The following is an 18,509-nucleotide window of genomic DNA, read 5'->3' as shown; positions in this document are numbered from 1 at the left end:
TGATACTCGATATGAGGTGGTGCCCAATCTGAAATGATGCTCAACCAGAAGTAGCACATGTTGCGAGGCTGCTCTGCTTGTGGCTTATGTTGCCTTGGTTGGCTCGGCTTGTGGCGTTGAAGGTGAGGGAGTCCCTTTTATAGAATAAGGACTCGCTCCTCAATACATAAGTGATGGGCTAGAGTTGATGCTCTCAAATGATGGTGAGGGAGTCCCTTTTATAGAATAATGGCTCGCTCCTCAATACATGAATGATGGGTTAGGAGTGATGCTCGCGGTGAGGCGGTTGCTCAAATGGCGACGATACTCTCTAATGAAAGTGAGGTAGTCCCTTTTATAAAATAAGGGCTCGCTCTTCAGTACATGAAGAATGTGCGCTCTTTAATGAAAGTGAAGGAGTCCCTTTTATAGAATAAGGGCTCCCTCCTTAGTACATATATAATAGGCTAAGTCCCCCAAGTATTTTTCATGAGGCCCAGTTAAGGCCCAAGTATTTTGTATACCCTGCACTGAAGCTTTGCAGGTGAAGCTTTGCAAGTGAAACTTTGAAGCTGGAGCTTTTGTAAATGAAGCTTTTGAAGTTGGAGCTCTCGAATCTGGAGCTCTGTAAATGAAGCTTTCGAAGCTGATTGACATGAATGATGCTCATGAATGTTTATGTATGATTGACATGAGTGATGCTCATGTATAATTTTGGAGTACTAGACGTACTTTTGATCACCTAGTTGGTGATAATAGCGGCATGCTGCCGAATACTTTTAGAGTACTAGGTGTACTTTTGATCACCTGGTTGGTGATAATAGCGGCAGGCTGCCGAATAATTTTGGAGTACTGGGCGTACTTTTGATCACCTAGTTGGTGATAATAGCGGTATAATGCCAAATAATTTTGGGAGTACTAGACGTACTTTTGATCACCTGGTTGCTGATAATATATAGTGGCAGGCTGCCGAATAATTTTGGGAGTACTGGGTGTACTTTTGATCACTTGGTTGGTGATAATAACGGCAGGCTACCGAATAATTTTGAAGTATTAGGCGTAGTTTTGATCACCTGGTTTGTGGTAATAGCGGCAGGCTGCCGAATAATTTTTTATAGTACTGGATGTACTTTTGATCACCTGGTTGGTGATAATAGAGGGTTTGGCTCTTTTGGGCATATGGGCATTCGCCCTCCACATAACATTGCAGCCCATTATTTTGGGCTTGTCATTTTTTTTAACCCTCTGATGGGGTTATACAAATATCTCCGAAAGATAAGAAAAATAAATTACATCATTCAAAAATAAATCCGACCCTCTGCTCAAATGGGTCACGCCTTTAATTTCCTCTTCTGCATGCCATCACCATTGCAATTATGTTTGCTTTTTTTTATCTTCTTTTGCTTTCTGCTTTTGCTTTCCCATGTGCTCTCGCAGAGCAAAGCTTCCCCTTATTCCTTGCTTTTGCATGTGGGTGGTCGACAACGTGCCCTTTTTTTAGACAATGGAGTGGGTGGGTAGCCATGCTTGCTTTCTACTTCTTGTCCATTATTCTCATATCTTTTTTATTTTTCTTTACTCCAGTAAGATCAACTTGCCGATGTTACCTTCACAGAGCATGGAAAGCTCCGACGAGGACTAGGCAAAGTAGGACCCGCCATTGGCGAAAGCCCAAGTCTTTGCAATTGTGAGCCCATTGTTGGTAGCCTCTCGAAAGGCAGATGAAACTCTCCCTCTCAGAAGGGTCAGTCGCCATGTACCTCAACCAGTACGCATTGAATCTGTTTCTGTAGTACGAGACTCCGTTCAAAACAAGCTGCATTCCTCTGGTTTTCACAAACCTATCTTCCGCTATAACTCCATGGTTCAGGAAGATGAACAACAAATCGATCTTCCTGGTTCTTCGATTTGGTAAGGAGTGGAGCTTGGTAAAGGCATGGGCTTCCTGGTTCCTCGATTTGGTAGAATTCCTGGTCTCTGCTAGTTTGGATCCATGTCTCTCTCTCGCTCGCTCATTCCAAGCTGGGAGTTGGGCCGTGGAGCTTGGTGAAGGCCTGGGCTTCCTGGTTCCTAGAGTGAAGGGCACCGCGTCAGGCTGGCTTCACAAAGCAACGATCATTTCCCGTTCTCGACGGTGGAAGGATAACGGGTCGACGCCACTCGGATCCATCATGACCCGTCAGGCCTGAGATGCACAAGGCAAACAAACATTAATTGAGGTTTTGGAGGAGATTTAAGTGACGATTGGTGCTCGGCAGAGCTCGGCGAAGGTGTTGAAGAAGTTTCAGAAGGAGGTGCCGTCGATGACGGCGTGGTTGACGAATCATCCGATGAAAACGGCGTCGTTGAGCTTGGTGACCTGGACAACCAGGATTGCGTTTTGGTGGCCAGAGTAGCTGACGGTCTTGTCGAATGCTAAAAACTCCTTGACGCAATCGGAGACGTCATTAGGGTCCAAAGCATCTCGGATTGAGAGACTGGGGGCGGACGCTTGGATGAAGTCGGCGCCAGCATCGTTGCAGGTGATGTGTTAGCTTGTGAGACCATTTTAGACTGGACTCATCGAGTTGCACTTCGTCAATGATCCTAGCTGAGCTGGCAAATCCAAGGGCGATGGCTACAAGCAAGATGTAGAGTGTGGCCTTCAGTGGTCTGATGGTCTTTGTCATTTTCAGGTTATGAGCTTGTGAAGAAATGAAGGGTTTTGTATTGAATCTTCGTCTCTTTAGAGAATGTATTGGATTTAAGTGTGTGTTGTGTTTTGTTTGAAGAGGTAAAAAAGATCAGAAGCAAGAAAGAGGCAGAGAGAGTTTTGGTTGTTTCTTCGGTTTTGCAGATCCACAATGGACAGTGGTGAGGTTGTGAAGGTTTCATGGTGGTGAGATGAAAAATTGAGAGAAAACCGGCATAGCTTTTCGTGTCGATTCCCACAGATGGCGCCAAATGTTGATGCATAAAACCGGAAGGGTCTTGGAACAATGTAAATCCAACTGTGAATCTGCAAGAAAGTAAATAACACAAGATGAATCGTGGTTCACCCAATGTTTGGGCTACGTCCACATTGATATTGTATTTCTTTGAGAGGATTGTGAGGAAGAGAGCCTCTGTAATGTGAGTGAGGCTTTGAGAGGGGATGGGGCTTGCTCTGAATATGAGAGCCTTCCTTAATGAGGAGAGTGACGAGTCATTTTATAGAATAAGGGCTCTTCACTTATTACATATTTGCCCCTTCATTTATTACATAATTACATTTAAGTCCCTCGAGTATTTATACGAGATCTAAATACGGAGACCCTAAGTATGGTACAAACAACTCACATAGATAGAAAATAGATAACTTTCATTTTGCATTTTATTTTTTTCAATAAAATTGTAAGACTTGTTGAATACTTAAATGAACACATATTATATGTTTGTTTCCCATATTTTCATTATATTTCAATAGCTCATAATATATATGTCATTTTATTTTGCAGTATATAATAAAATTATATATATTTTAAGTATAAATATACACTTATTTACACAAAATATAATAACTTTAATTAAATCCGGTTAGTCTGTTTAGACCTCAGTCTAGCATCTAGTGTCTTTTATAACTTTGGACAAGCCGCAACAAAATCTTTCAAATCAGGGATTAAGTTAACAATTTGGTAACGTTATGGAGCAAGAATTTGAACATGGGCCAACCTCGGTGGCGGTCGGGCTGTGCGGGATGAGGATTAGGGTAGTGTATTTATTTTCATCTTTGTTAATCGGGCTTTTGACTATCCCCATTTTATTTGGCGAATTTGATGTTATTGTAATGAGCCTTTCTCTTTCGATGAAATTACTCGCTTTGTTTGAAAAAAAAGAAAAGAAAAAGAATATGGGCCAACCTTTTCTAAAACTCAAGAGTTTATTGCTTTCTTTCTCTGAGGTGTAACCAAGATGAAAATTTACATCAATTATTCACATCTTTTGATCACGATGGGTATTTTACATCTCACTTAAAATTGTCGATTGACGAGCTTTTTCGGTCAACATGAAATATATATGTTTTTAATTGTACATATTTTTCATTGAACACAAGGTCTCCATTATTTATTTAAGAGAATATTATTTAGACATGCAAAAATTAACATGCTACTGAATGATGACGCTCTAATACGAGTAGGTTTCATATGCCCTTAGTTGGCCTTCCCTTCTTCCCTACTTTTTTCTTTCTGGCCTTTTGATTTGGTTACAAAGACCTAATTTCCATGGACTATTTGCATCATTTCCCGCTCAAAACAAAATTAGATGGATTTTTTTAGAAATCGACTTTTCTCCCTAAATTTTCTTAATCCTTCAATCGTGGCCTTTAGTTTCTAGCATGTGGTTTAGAAATGACAATGCCGCTAATTTTTTATCAAGAGAAAAAGAATTCGAACTTGAGACCTCGTCATATAAAAACAGCTACACAAAAAATTAGTACCAGTCTCAGCAGCAATAATAACAATTAATGATGGTAGCAAACACTAAATCCAAAAACTAGGCAATTTACACCACAAAAAATTTATACACACCCCAACAGTATCAACCAAACCCTAAAGAGCTGCAGAGCAGATAATATACAGCCCCAGGTGTTCCCTCCCATCCGAAATGGAATCTGCAGAATCTGAGGAAACCATTTGTCATTCACTTTAGGTGTTTTAAGTTAATACCTACTACAAGGATGCTTGTGTGTGATGAGGGCATATCAGTGACAAAGCGTTTGAGCTTACTGTAAAGAAGAAGCACCAACATTGGTGTTTCCTGAATCCGAAACGGAGAACAGAAAACCTAATTCCATTCACCATCTGCATTATTTCCGGCTCGAAACATAATTAGATGGAGTTTTTCTAAGAAATTGGTTTACTCTCAACTATTTTCTCCTAAAACCTTCTTAGTCTTACAATCTTGGTAATCCACTCCTGCATACGTGTTTCGGTTTCGGATATTCTTGTTTCGTTACCAGCAAGAAATGAATTCGAACTTGAAATCTCTTAAAATATGGTTAAGATGAGAAAACCAAAACATTAAGAAGTAGTTGGTCTCAGTTTTGTTGTTTTAAAAAACAAATATTGTGAAGCTTGTAGCTCAACTAATTAGGGTGTTTCCCTTAAACTCGAGTCTTGGGTTCACATTATGATTGAGGATGTCCAGATTTCCTGTCCTTTTCTTTTTCACTTGTTCACTTTATCAAAATCTACAGATTAGTCAACATTATCCTTTTTAGAAATTTGATCTGCCTACTTTTAAGGTGGAGTTTTTAGCTGAGCAAAGAATTGTTCCACATGGTTAATTAACCCTGTGTTACTTAAAGTTTGATTGAAAAGTTCCATCCAACTAGGTATATTTTTGTGTTTAATATACAAATTCCTATAATCTAAAGCAATTTCTTGCAGAAAAAACAATGAAGAATCTCTTATTATTAGGCTACGAACTTATAGCTTCGGTGGTAGAATACTCAAGTTTGATGCAAAATTTAGAGGCGTGTGATTACGATTTATAAGAATATCATATCATTCCAAAGTAGGGCTAACTATTTTTTTTTTTATAAGCAACAATAGAGAGATTTCATTAACACAAACCAAATTTACAAGAGGTGTCAAATGGGTATATAATCAGGCAGATCCATTAAGGGACCTGGATGGCTATGAGGACCACCCAAGTTTGGGCATGTGGTGGAGGAGAGAGTGCAGCATGTCGCCGGTTGAAGGTTCTACAAATGATTAACAAGGGAGAAGAAGATTTTTATATTTTATTAAAAGACTGTCAAAACGACGTCGTTTTTAGTCAAAGCATTTAAAAAAATTTGAAAGCAAGTCTTTTTACTAAGTCACTTGAGGGAGACCCTTTTTAATTAAAAGAAAAAAGCCTACTCTCTTTCTTCCTACCAAGATCTCCACTCAATCTCATTTTGCATTCACTTTCCCCACTATGTTTGGATGAAGAAATTTAAGATTACTAAGGAATTTTAAAATGACGGAAATTGAAATGAAGGGATTTTATTTTCTAGAATTTGTGAATTTTGTTGTTTGTTTAACTTAAAAGAACAATGGAATTGAAAACGGAATTTGTTAATTTTAAACTCTCAATTATAGAAATTGGGAAATGACACCTATTTACATGGAATTTAAACTTGGAAATTGAAGGCCCCAAATTCCAAGTTTTTTTTCCACGCTTAAATTCTAAATTTCTATGTTATAAATCCAAACAAAGGAATTGGTGCATGTCAATTTATAAATTCTGACTTTTATTCAAATTCCAAATTTATTTTCCTCATCCAAACATAGTAGAATAGATTATAATTATTGTTAATTTATTATAAAACATCGTCCTAGATAAATTTAGTCGTTGTAGCTTGTAATGCTATTTGTAAAAAGTAATGAATGAAAAGCTGGTACAGGGATTGGTAAGGGGGAGGCGCGAGGTGAGAGAAAGGGAGGGGGAGAAAGGCGAGGTGGGGAGAAGGGAGGCAAGGCATGAGGGTAAGGGAAGCAGAGGAGAGTGGTGGCACGGTGTATGGGAGGGGAAGAAATAGGCAACAAGGCGGCCTCGAATGAAAGGGTAGAAGGTTGCCACCGATCCTAAGTTGGAGCAAGGAGCCAGCGACTGTGGTTTTCAAATCTAGGGGTATATTGGAAGGAGGGAGTTCGAAAGAGAAGGTCAGGGAGGATAAGGTTTAACTTTTTATGTGAGTTGCATTGGATGGGTTCAATTTTTTATTTTTTTTTGGGAAATTTTATTCGAACCCATATAATCTATCTCTACACCCAACTTAAAATGTAAATATGAAATTTTTTTACTCTATTGCATAATTACCATTAAGTACAAGTTGAAATTAACAATATAACTAAAATTGATCAATAAACCCACACCCAAGGCAATAACTTACTAACTTAGCATCACACAATCTTAAGATCAAACCCTAAGACTTGAGGTAAAACAAAAAGTGTACTGAAATTAATGAAATTGTGTTTTTGAGCATTGGAAGTATACTAGCGATCTCGTAAGATTGAAATTAATGAAGTTGGGATGGGCCTGCTTGTGAATTAAGACAACCTTCTTGCCCTATCCAGAAGCTATCTTGGCCATCTCGTGAGCTTGGAGAGTTTCAGTGCCAGAATGAGGATGAACTACATCTTTGCTACTCAATTTGTAGTATACTTCCAATCCTCGAAAACATAATTTCATTGATTTCCTTATACTTCTGATAAATTTTATTGCAATACACTTTCAATCCTCAAAAGCATAGTTGAGATTCCAATAAACCATCATTTCATATTTCAAGGTCAGAAGTTGTAAAACATTGAACGAAATCCAAGATTAGTAATTGAAAAAAGTTGAGATTCTACCATTAAATTAATTCGTCAAATGTGGAGAGTGGCCCAACTTCTTGTAAGAACATGTAACCTGACTCTTACCATAAAGAAAGTTAAGGTTCTATCGTAAAACCAATTGGCACTAGCCTAACTCTTTATAAGCATATGTAATGTCTCTTAATTTTTTGTTGCAAGATTCACTCTCATTCATTTTTGAGTAAGATCCCAACCCAAATCTAATTGAAACTTCCTAGATTCTAACTGTGTGATTCGTTGATACCTCTAAGCAAGCCATTGTGAGCTGTTCAAATTCCAATCAAGGTCCGTAATTAATGCTGTAGGAGATATTTTGGGTTTTAATATTATTAAGAGCAAGTGTACCAAGCAACCTAATGTAACTTCTAGATGCCCACCACACCAACCCTAACCCCTTGATCACTCTTCCCTACACCAAACTCCATTGCCGGTATGTTCCGGTCAATATACAGTAGCCGTTCCCACAGCTCAATCTGCAGAGAAAGATCACCAGTGTTCAAAATACTTGGATAAGACTTCAAACTTTACGAGTTAGCAATAAATAAAGAAAATGGTTTCTTGGACTCTTTCTTTTTCTTAGAGAGGGGCTATTCCACTAAAAGTGTTTTGCGTATAAGCCCCCGCCAATTCCTTTTCATGCTGCAGAACTTTCGTAACAAAAACAATCAATGGCGTGGTAGCAAACAATAAATTCATAAACTAGTGAATTGAAAATACAGAAAATATAAAACCTCAGAGCTGCAGCCTACAGGAACATATAACATGTAGCCCCATTTGCTCCCTATATAAATTACAACCCCATCCGAAAGGGATTACAAAATCTGAGTTTTCCTCATAACCTCACCCCTTGATATCTTTCATTCAAGCATTGCAGGTACACGTCAATTTGTAGTTCTTATTCCCTTTTCGCGTTTCTTACTTTTAAAGCTAAGTTCTTGGTTGCATACACATATTTACAGTTCATTTTTGGACCGGACGTCTGTTCTTTCTTAAAGAGTGGACACGTTTTTCTTACTTTTCTAGATTATACAAGGGTGTTTTGAGTGATGGCGGATATCAGTGACCAAGCCTTTGAGCTTATTGTAAAGAAAGAAGAACCAACTCTGGTGCCTCCTGAATCCGAAACGGAGAAGGGCCTGTACTACCTCTCGAACCTGGACCAGAACATTGCGGTCATAGTCCGAACCATGTACTGCTTCAAGTCGGATTCAAAAGGGAACGAAGAAGCTGCGGAAGTCATAAAGAAAGCATTATCAAAAATTCTTGTTCACTATTACCCTTTTGCAGGAAAGTTAACTATCAGCACAGAAGGGAAGCTGATTATCGATTGCACAGGAGACGGTGCTATGTTTGTTGAAGCTGAAGCCAACTGCGAAATGGAAAAGATAGGTGACACAACAAAGCCTGATCCTAAGACTCTTGGGAATCTGGTTCATGATATTCCTGGTGCCAAGAACATACTTGAGATTCCTCTTTTGACAGTTCAGGTTCGAGTTTCCAAAAATTTCCATGCCTTTTTTCCCCTTTGAGAGATAATTTTGCTCATCCGCCATTGATGGTCAAGATCTCACTCAACACCGTCACATGTTAAATATGACGAGTATTGAGTAGGGCTAATGCTGCGTCTCGGTCATACTCTTTAATTTTGCAAGAATATATCCCCTCATAAAATGATGTCAAGTGCTTCAAAATAGATCAACAAGTTTAGACCTAAAATTTATGCATAATACTATTTTCAACTTCACTTTTTCAAATTAAATATTGTGTAATTTTAGTGCACTAGAGTAACAAGTTGTTGTGAGCAAGTTATAAGGATAATATTAAGGAGAGCAAAACTTTTAAATCAAATTTGCAAAAGTCGTTAAGCATAAATCAGACGATGAGAAGAGACGCAGTGCCAAAGGGCCTTTGGCGGGGCATAGGTCCATATGTTTTTGTGGGGCCTCATTTTTTAAATTGAGCCTTGCTTTCTCATAAAAAACCTAATAAAGTGTATTTCCTATTAAAAAAAGAAATTGTTATTGGCATTTCAAAATTCTCATTCTACACTCCAAATTTTCTATATTTAGAAAGAAAAATACACTTGTGAGGAGTGTATAATGAGATTTTTGGAGTGTCAATAACACTTCACTTAAAAAAAAACCCAAACTAAATAATGAAGATGTGCGTCACCTTCGGCCTGCAGTTCTGCTCCGTCACCCTCTATTTTTCTCTGCATGTTCCTTCCATAGCTCTCCCCCCCCCCCCTCTCTCTCTCTCTCTCTCTCTTCTCGTCAAATCGCAGCGAAATGTAGAAACTCCGAGCGAGTCTTTGAGTGAGAGATATTTTGTTTTTAAGTTAAAGAACCGTCGAGGCCTAAGTCGCCTAGGCACCGCCTAAGACCATCTCCAACCGAAGGATCCCAAGAGGGCCAAAGGGTTGAAAATTGCCTGAAAACAGTCTTCAACCGAGGGCTAGACCAGAGGGCTCGTGGGCCCCATGAAATCTGAAAAGGCCAAAGGACTGGTCGCATGTAGCCAGCCCAGGGCTAGCAAAAAATTGCAACAATCCTGTCAGATATAACCGACAGGAATGCTTAAACAAAAATTTGAATCCAATGATTAGCTGATTAGCCGTTGTATTCAAATTTTTTTTTAATGAATTTAAACCTTTTTTTTTCCTATAAATACCTAAGCCATTCCTACATCATTTCTCACATAATTTTCACCATTTCATACTATCTCACTTCATTCTATTTTTTTTCCTATAACTCCTATTTTACAAAATTTGTTTCATATTTTTTTTTAAATTCCATTTTTTTCCTATAACTTCTATTTTACAAAATTTGTTTCATATTTTTTTGAAATTCTATTTATTTTTCCTATAACTTCCTAAGCCATTATACAACGCTAAATTAAATTAAGTAACATGAAACAACATTAAACAATATGTTTGGCCCTATGGCCCCTTAGCCCTCGGTTGGAGATGGAGGCAAAGATGGCCTTATACTGTTCATTAAAATATTAATTTCTTGGAGGGCCAGAGAGCTAAAACGAGCTATGTGGCCAGCCCTCGGTTGGAGATGGCCTAATAACCTTGCTGACTTATATTTTTCAGGTGACTAAATTCACATGCGGAGGGTTTGCTCTAGGGCTATGTATCAACCATTGTACGTCCGATGGTATCTCCGTAATGGAATTTATCAACTCATGGGGTGATAGCGCAAGAGGCTTGCAGCTCAAGGTTGTGCCATTTCTCGACAGAAACATACTCAAACCCAGAAACCCACCAAAGATAGAGTTTTCTCATGATGAATTCTTTCAGATCGAAGACATATCTGAAAACTACAAGCTCTATGAGGAAGAAGAACTGCTATACAGCGCCTTCTGTTTCAACCCTGAGAAGCTCGAAAAGCTGAAGAAAATGGCCATGGAAGATGGGGTTCTTGAAAACTGCACAACATTTAAAGCGCTCTCTGCCTTTGTGTGGAGAGCTAGAACTAAGGCCTTGAGAATGAGACCAGATCAAAAAACGAAGCTCCTTTTCGCCGTTGATGGGCGCTCAAAACTTGAGCCACCAGTACCAGAAGGGTTCTTTGGGAATGCAATTTTGTTGACGCATGCAATGTGCAGTGCTGGGGAGTTACTGGAAAATCCGCTTTCATTTGCAGTTGGGTTAGTTGATAAGGCGGTTAAAATGGTGACGAGCAGTTACATGAGGTCGGTGGTCGATTACTTTGAAGTGACAAGAGCTAGGCCTTCTTTGGCAGCAACCCTTTTGATAACAGCTTGGTCCAAGCTAAGTTTCCACACAACTGACTTTGGCTGGGGAGAGCCTGTGTTTTCAGGGCCGGTGGGTTTGCCTGAGAAGGAAGTAAGTTTGTTTCTACCTCATGGAGAAGATAGGAAAAGCATACATGTGCTTTTGGGTTTGCCAGCTTCTGCTATGGAGATCTTTGAAGATCTGACGAGGCAGATTTAAGGGGGAAGAACTTAATTACATACACCTGGGTGTGTGACATCTCAGACTAATAATACAATGTCATATATGTTTCAATTATCCCACGTGATATTGTATTATTAGTTCCATATGCCACAATGACATTCTGGAGTGTAGTCTATCTTGATTTAAGGAGAACGAGAACCAATAATATTAAAAACCCTAATCCAAAACCAAGATTTGAAGAAAGAAATCTTGGGAATAAAAGGGTGGTAGTAGAAAGAAATTGCAAGTTTATCGTGCATATTCGCAACTTCATATCTATTTTATGTGTTTCATGTTGTCAGGCCAACATCTGAATCAGATTTTCTTTTCAATAACATCTACCATTTGCTTGTACTCATCATATCCATACCATTAATAACTAAGAAAGCTTCATTTTGTAGCAAACATTCACTTGAATTTCACCCATGATGATCATTGTTAGCACCTTCATGTAACAAGTGGGGTGTGTGAGTGTGTAGGGCATGATCCTAATACCAAGAGAAAACAATCCCAGATATTGCTATGATCAGTCATCAACATGCATTCATACGATATAAAGAATGAACTCTACCAAGATTTGAATTTTCGTTGAATATTTCTTAATAAATAAAGCTATCATTTCTCTTAAAATAAAAACTTAGGCTTCGACTCAACTGATCTGATAACTGAGATTTTGGCAAGTCGACGAAACAAGTTCTAACTAAAGGAGGCAATAATTGAATATGAACGGTTTGATCGATCGAAAGGCTAGAGCCCGGCAACAGACTCCTGCCTTATAAACCCCGTCATTATATTAGCCGCGGCGTCGATAAAGGTTGATGGGAGAGCAGAGGAGCTCCACAGTTCTTATTTCTGGGTGGAGATTTCCTTCCCTCTGTTAAAACAATATGTTTGAGAGAAGATAGTGGTCCGGTGAGTGGTGGTCAATGAATCAGAAGCCGCTCAGGACCACCAGGAAGCGGCTGACAGAAGCAAATTGAAGAGGATTCATGATTGTTGAGCAAAAATTGTACACAATATGTAAACAAATAAGTTACTCGACACAATTTCATCCTCGTTCATTTTTCCGAAGAGGGTTTTATTAATTCGAGTTCAACCCATTCTAGGCTACTCGCCTATTAACTACAACCCTTCTTTTGGAAAGGTATGCCCTTTGATTCTAATTTTGAATAAATCGTATCTAGAGGATTTGAGTGTTTGTTTGATTTTGTGACTGTACCTAGGTAGAATCCTAGATTGCCTATGTACCCTCGTTGAGGGATCAAGTCACTCGTAGTTCCTTGGTGTTTGGGTTTTGATGCCTTGTGCAGTTTCAGCTCGTGCGGACGAGGACTTTAAGCCATTGGAGCGTTTTGATGCCTTGTGCAGTTTTAGCTCATGTGGGTGATGAGCATAGTGCCTTATGCTGTTTTAGCTCATGCGGGCGAGGAGCATTTGAAAATTTGATATGGCTTCATGCCATTTGAGACTTTTCTTCGGCTTTGTGCCATTTGAGACTTTGATACGGCTTCGTGCCCTTTGAAACTTTTCTTCGGCTTCGTGCCATTTTGGTATTTGATAGCAGGAGTGAATTTAGTTTATATAAACCAGGGATTCGTTTCGGTTTCACGGTTGCGTCTAAAACTTGATATTAGACTACCTACGTATCCTTAACGGAATCAAACCGGCGTAGTTCGTTAATTATGAAATGACTTTGTGCTATTTGAAGAGGCTTTGTGCCATTTTGATTTGGATTTGGCTTTGTAGAAATTTTGTATCAATTATATGCCAATTGATACAATGGACGAATTTACTTTGGAGATCATGTCCATTGACTTCACTTGGAAAATTATACCAATTAATTGTTAATCAGTATAAACCCCCTTTGACTGGCAACTTTGCTTTATGAGGTCAACTTGCTTCGTATTGGAAAGCTTTGCTTCAGATTTTTATTCCGCAAGAGTTCTCTACCAATTTCATTAGTAGCTCCTTGGTGGTCTTGTATTTGTTGCTTGGGAGTACTGCTAAGTCTTTGTAGAATTAGCTTTGTCTTTTTGGTTTTTTGAACAGATAGACACCCTTTTTTAATTGTTGGGTCTTTCATCCTTTGAACCATGTGATTGCCTCATTCCCTTTACTTTTGACCTGTAACTTTTTCTTCATGCTTTTGATTAATATTCCAAAGTTACAAAGCCCCATAATTTAGGTAAGGAGCCGTGGCTTGGCTTTCTTTTTTGCTCTCCACGTGAGCAACCTTAGACTTTATTCACTTTCTTTTCTTTGAAGACTTTGAACTTCACAAGTTTAAGTAGGACTCCCCATGCAACTAAGAAAAGAAGACCACCTTCACATTACTTTTGATTTGACAGAAGCAACTTTTGTATTTTATTTTATTTCTTTTGGCTGGAGCTCCTCTTCCTTTTGAGTTTTAAACTCATTTTTTTTCTTTTGCACATATTTAAGGTTTTGTACCCAACTTCTTTCTTCTTCTACTTGAAGACTTCGAATTTTCTAAGTCCAAATAGGGCTTTCAAGTGGTGATGTTTGGAGAGGAAAACCATATTTTCCCTTTTCATTTATTTTGAATTTGCATGGAAGACAACTGACCATTTTTTTTTTCTAAGTGAACACATGCATGACTTAGAAGACAAGTTTCTTTCTCTTCTTCTCTACTGCAGCTTTCCTTTGCAATCTCCATTTTTTCCTTATCTTTTGAATCTTTGACACAAAAGACTTTGAGTGGAACTCTTGAACAATACGTTCTCTTCTTTTCCCTTTTGTCTTGTAGCATCTGTCAATTTTACTTACTTTTCCTTTGCAAACCATCTTTTCCATTTTTTTCTTATCTTTCGAATTCTTAGCTCAAAAGACTTTGGTGGAACTCTTGAACAATAGGTTCTCTTTCTTTTCCCTTTTGTCTTGCAGCATCTGTCAATTTTTACCCACTTTTCCTTTGCAAACCATCTTTTCCTTTGCAAAACTTCTAGATGCCTGAGTAGCCCTTTGTGTTTTTTCCTCCGTTAGTGACCTGAGAGCAATCTTCATTCCCGTTGGTGCTTGAAGTTGGCGTCGTTCTGGCACCCTTTTTAACGTAGGAAGACTTCGGCTGATTTCATCGCCTCTGGTCCATGCCTCTTGTTGCTTTTTCATATTCATGCTTGTTGCTGCCATGACATCTTCAACTTTGAGAAGACAGAACATGACGTCGGGACTCTTACGGAGCTTTCAGGTTTGATTGGAACTTCACGGGGTGGTTTAAACCACCCCGAAGAAATTCATGGGACTAATTGTAGTGACATAAACTCCTTTTTTTTTTCTTCTTAGCGTGGACGAACTTGCTGGGCAGAGATCATGGCATGGCCGCTGCTAGTGTGTCCATCTTTGCGCTGTTGGCGAGCCTCGGAACCATCGTTGGGCGCGCTGGGTTGACGACGAAAGAACTGGTTTCGAAACCTCTTTGGGTACCCAAGCAATTGTTTCTTTTTTTTTTTAGTTGCAGATCTCCAGAGGCCTACGACTTTATACTCTGGTTCGGAACCGCCGGAGAAGAATAAACTGGTAGTCAGCGACTCGGCGCTGCTCGGCCGAGAGAGAGAGAAGGTGTCACGGGGAACTTGAAGTGAGGGTGATGACTGGGTTTTTTTCAAAGCAACGCCCTTATAAAAAGGAGTGGATTGCTTTACCTGTTGTCGGTAAGATTGAGGGGGAAGGAGAAGAGATTATGTTCTTCTTTTATCTTTTGGCTGCCATGGGGAAATTTGCCCATCCATCTTTCTGGCTTCGGTGAAAGAGGAAAAGCCAAGCTCCTCTTTCATTCATCCTGCAAAAAGCTCCACTCAATACACAAAACCAAGAACAAATTAAAGATAAAGATTGATACCTTTGGGTATTTTGATGTTCTTGTTGTGTGCACACTTTGATGTTCTTTGCCGTGTGTACACCTTCCTCCTTTCTTGCTTTTTTTGTTTTATGCTATTGTGTACTTTTCCCCTTACTTTCTTGCTTTGTTCTTCTTTATCGTCCGTTCTTCACCGTCGTCTCTCAATTTCTACAGAGTCTCTCTTCTTCTTTTTCTGTTCCTCTCTTCCCCTTTTATAGACTTAGGGTGACGGGAAGAGTAGGGTGAGAAAGTGGATAGTTTTTCACCAACTTCTTTTGCACGTCCAGGGAAATGGAGGAACTGTTTCTCATTATAAAATTAAAATTTATTTTTATTTTACAATGAATGGTGTAGATTTCTTAAAAATAATCTGTACCATTGATTTGTTTGCTACTCACGTTCCCATTTTCCTTGAATTAAGGAATAGCCTCCTTTTTTTTTTTTTTTTTTTTTAACCTCAACAATGATCTCGAGATTGTGACTGAGAAATGGAAGATTCTTGATGGAAATTCTGAAAAAAAGAGCCTCAAATTATCATTACTGTCAGGCAATTGGATCAGTACAGCTGCCAGATTAGTCTCCCAAAACCCCACAGGGTGTCTGATTTATTCGAAAATCGCCGAAACTCTGAAAATTGTGTAAGGGTCAGAGGGATTTTATGGTGTGGGATGACCAAGCAAGGTGAGGACTTGGTACCAGAGGAGGACATGATACATGAGGAAAATCAAGATACCGCAGCCGTATTCGTGACACGGTTTCTTATGATGTCTGATAAAAGGCTGGCATTGGACAAGATTGTCCATTTCACGAGGGATTTTGCTCTGCCAGTTGATTTCAGGACCAAATGGTTGCACAAATATCCCCAACATTTCAAGGTGGTTAAAGATAATGAGGCAGTTGAGCATTTGGAACTTGTTAACTGGAATCCTGCGTGGGCGATAACCGAGCTGGAGAAAAAGACAATGGGGATCACTGAGGCCAGTGATGATCATGTCCCGGGCTTGCTTTCGCTCTCTTCTCCGTTGAAGTTCCCCCCGAATTACAAAAAGGCAAACACGTATAAAGGAGCAATTGATCATTTTCAAAAAGGTCTTACTTATCTCCATATCTACGATGCACGGACACGGATACGAAAATACGACACGAGGATACGATAAATTTCTAAAAACAAGGACACGATATGTTTGGGATACGGTAATTAAAAATATAAATAAATAAATAAATATATCTAAAACATTATAAAATAATCATTCAAATTTACACAAAATACAATAATATATTATAATATACAGAAAAGCAACTTCATCAGATACAGAAAAGCAACTTCATCAGATTCGAATGGATTATGGGGGAGTGGAATGGGTATTATAATATATTATTGTGGGTTGTGGTATGTATATAATATTAGTTTCAAGAAAAGCAAAAGACTTTTTATAATCAAATTAAATTTTACTTTTAGTTTCAGACTTTCTTTCAGAGATGGGTTTCACTGTTTCAGTTCAGAGATGGGTCTTGTGACGTCCTCGGGGAATCAGAGATGGGTTTTAGTTTCAGTTTCAGAGATGGGTTTCGATTTCACAGTTTCAATATTAACAAAGTGAAAACGAAAGCTCACCAGTCACCACTCACCAGGAATTGCAGACAGAGACGAAGGAGATGACGGAGCAATTGTAGGCGGAGAAGATGGAGACGACAGCGTAGTTGCAGATGGCGACGACGGAACGGTTGCAGATGACGGTCTGATTCGTGAAAGTCTCCCAACCCAAGCAGAGTGATTTCTGAGGTTCTAGATGTAAATCCGAAATTTTTTTTCTTCTGATTATCCTCCGATTTTAGAGTGATTTCAGTTAGCTAACTTCGATCAATCACAATTCTGTGCGGATTTATTGTGATTATTTTTTATTTTTCTTCTGATTATCCTCCTATTTTAGTTTCGAACGTATCCGAAAAGTAGGATACTTGTATCTGGACAATACAATACGCGTATCTTCTCAGTCCTAAACGTATCCCTTCACTCCGATACGTATCGGACGCGTATCCACGAGTATCCTCCGCATATCCGTATCCTCAGAGTGTCCGATACAGGATACGGGGCTTTCTCCCGTGTCCATGCATCGTAGCTCCATATGCAGATGCCAGGGGACTCAAAGCTGGCTCTAAAGAATTTGACAAGAGGGCAGTTGCTATCATGCAATAGCTGCTTAGCTTTACTGTTGAGAAGAGATTGGTGACTGATCACCTGACTCATTTTCAACGCGAACTTGAAATGCCCCAGAAGCTTATGAGGCTTCTGCTGAAGCAGTTTGGCATCTTCTATGTTTCGGAGAGGGGAAGAGGTTTAGTGTGTTCTTGAAGGAAGCTTACAAGGGTTCGGAGCTGATTGAGAAATGCCCCTTGGTGGTTTGGAAGGAAAAAGTCCAAAGCCTTATCGGTTACAGGGGAAAGAAGAAGATTGAAGCTTTTAGTGACATGGCAGACAATGGTTTCTGTGAGAGCGATTTGGAAAGTGAGGACACCATCGAGTTGCAGCTTGAGCAAGAGGAGAAAGTGGATGACTTGGAGGATGATTCACTTGCAGATGATTCTGAAATGGAGAGTGAAGAGATCTGCAGTGCCTATGACTATGAGGATACTAAACGTCAAGGCCTACAAGGGGCAGATGCCCCCACTATCAGATTTGTGAGAATTTGGTACAACAGTAAATGATTAACCTGTAATTGAATTAGCAATTTCACAATTTTTTTTGGTTTTATCTTACTTGTATTGGTTTGAACTTGCCCCTGCTAAATTGTACGATGAAAAAGAAAAATTAGCAAACTTGGGCCTGACTACAAATCATTGTAGCTAGATTTCATGTCATGTTTTTAGATTGGAATCAGTTGCTGGATGGTTACAAGAGATTTTTCAGTGTGATCCGGTTGCTGGATGGTTACAAATAATAAAATATGTGTGCTAAAAAGTTAATAAATTAAAAAATAAATTTTTTTACCACTTTTATTAAAACACGTGATGTACCACTTGTGTTCCAATTACAACTAAAAATTTCTCACGGTTACAAGGACATCGCCAGTCAAGTTTCTCGAGCGCAAATGCCGGGACCACGCACAAGGGCTTTCACAGCCTGGATGTTTATTGGCTAAAATTTCTTGGCCGCAATTTTCACATGCCAATCACCACGTACCTTGTAGAAAAAAAAAAAAAAAAACAGAGAATAGGAACAGCTCTACGACAAGAGGTTTTTCAGTGTGTTTTACAATTCATTCATGTTATGATGTATTTGCAGAGTCAAGAATTGTCGTGGGGAGATGCGAAGTTTAAAAGAATAAAAGGTGTCAAAATAATT

General features: G+C 39.0%; 1 protein-coding gene and 1 pseudogene across 2 annotated transcripts; both read left to right on the top strand.

Annotated features, from left to right (window-relative positions):
- The first annotated feature begins 8,052 nt into the window (after positions 1 to 8,052).
- LOC126626973 (omega-hydroxypalmitate O-feruloyl transferase-like) lies at positions 8,053 to 11,661 on the top strand. Of its 2 annotated transcripts, none has more exons than XM_050296381.1 (3): positions 8,053 to 8,217; positions 8,367 to 8,830; positions 10,441 to 11,661. In XM_050296381.1, exons 2-3 carry the CDS (start codon positions 8,390 to 8,392, stop codon positions 11,302 to 11,304), a joined length of 1,305 nt encoding a protein of 434 aa, XP_050152338.1. In that variant the 5' UTR covers positions 8,053 to 8,217; positions 8,367 to 8,389; the 3' UTR covers positions 11,305 to 11,661. The 2 variants fall into 2 exon arrangements, with proteins under 2 accessions (XP_050152338.1, XP_050152339.1); XM_050296382.1 differs by having other exon boundaries at positions 8,062 to 8,217; positions 8,339 to 8,830.
- A 200-nt stretch (positions 11,662 to 11,861) lies between these two features.
- LOC126625572 (protein WHAT'S THIS FACTOR 1, chloroplastic-like) lies at positions 11,862 to 17,872 on the top strand (annotated as a pseudogene).
- The last annotated feature ends 637 nt before the right edge of the window (positions 17,873 to 18,509 follow it).

This window comes from Malus sylvestris, chromosome 6 (assembly GCF_916048215.2).
Source record: "Malus sylvestris chromosome 6, drMalSylv7.2, whole genome shotgun sequence".
NCBI classification, from domain to species: domain Eukaryota; kingdom Viridiplantae; phylum Streptophyta; class Magnoliopsida; order Rosales; family Rosaceae; genus Malus; species Malus sylvestris.
Note: the sequence above shows the minus strand (reverse complement) of the source record. Positions and strands in the feature narration are given on the sequence as shown.

Bases quoted from the DNA above. Each gene is read 5' to 3' on its own strand.
- LOC126626973 (XM_050296381.1), top strand. From the start codon at position 8,390: ATGGCGGATATCAGTGACCAAGCCTTTGAGCTTATTGTAAAGAAAGAA. The intron at 8,831-10,440 runs GTTCGAGTTTCC...TATATTTTTCAG, and splicing joins TTCCTCTTTTGACAGTTCAG to GTGACTAAATTCACATGCGG.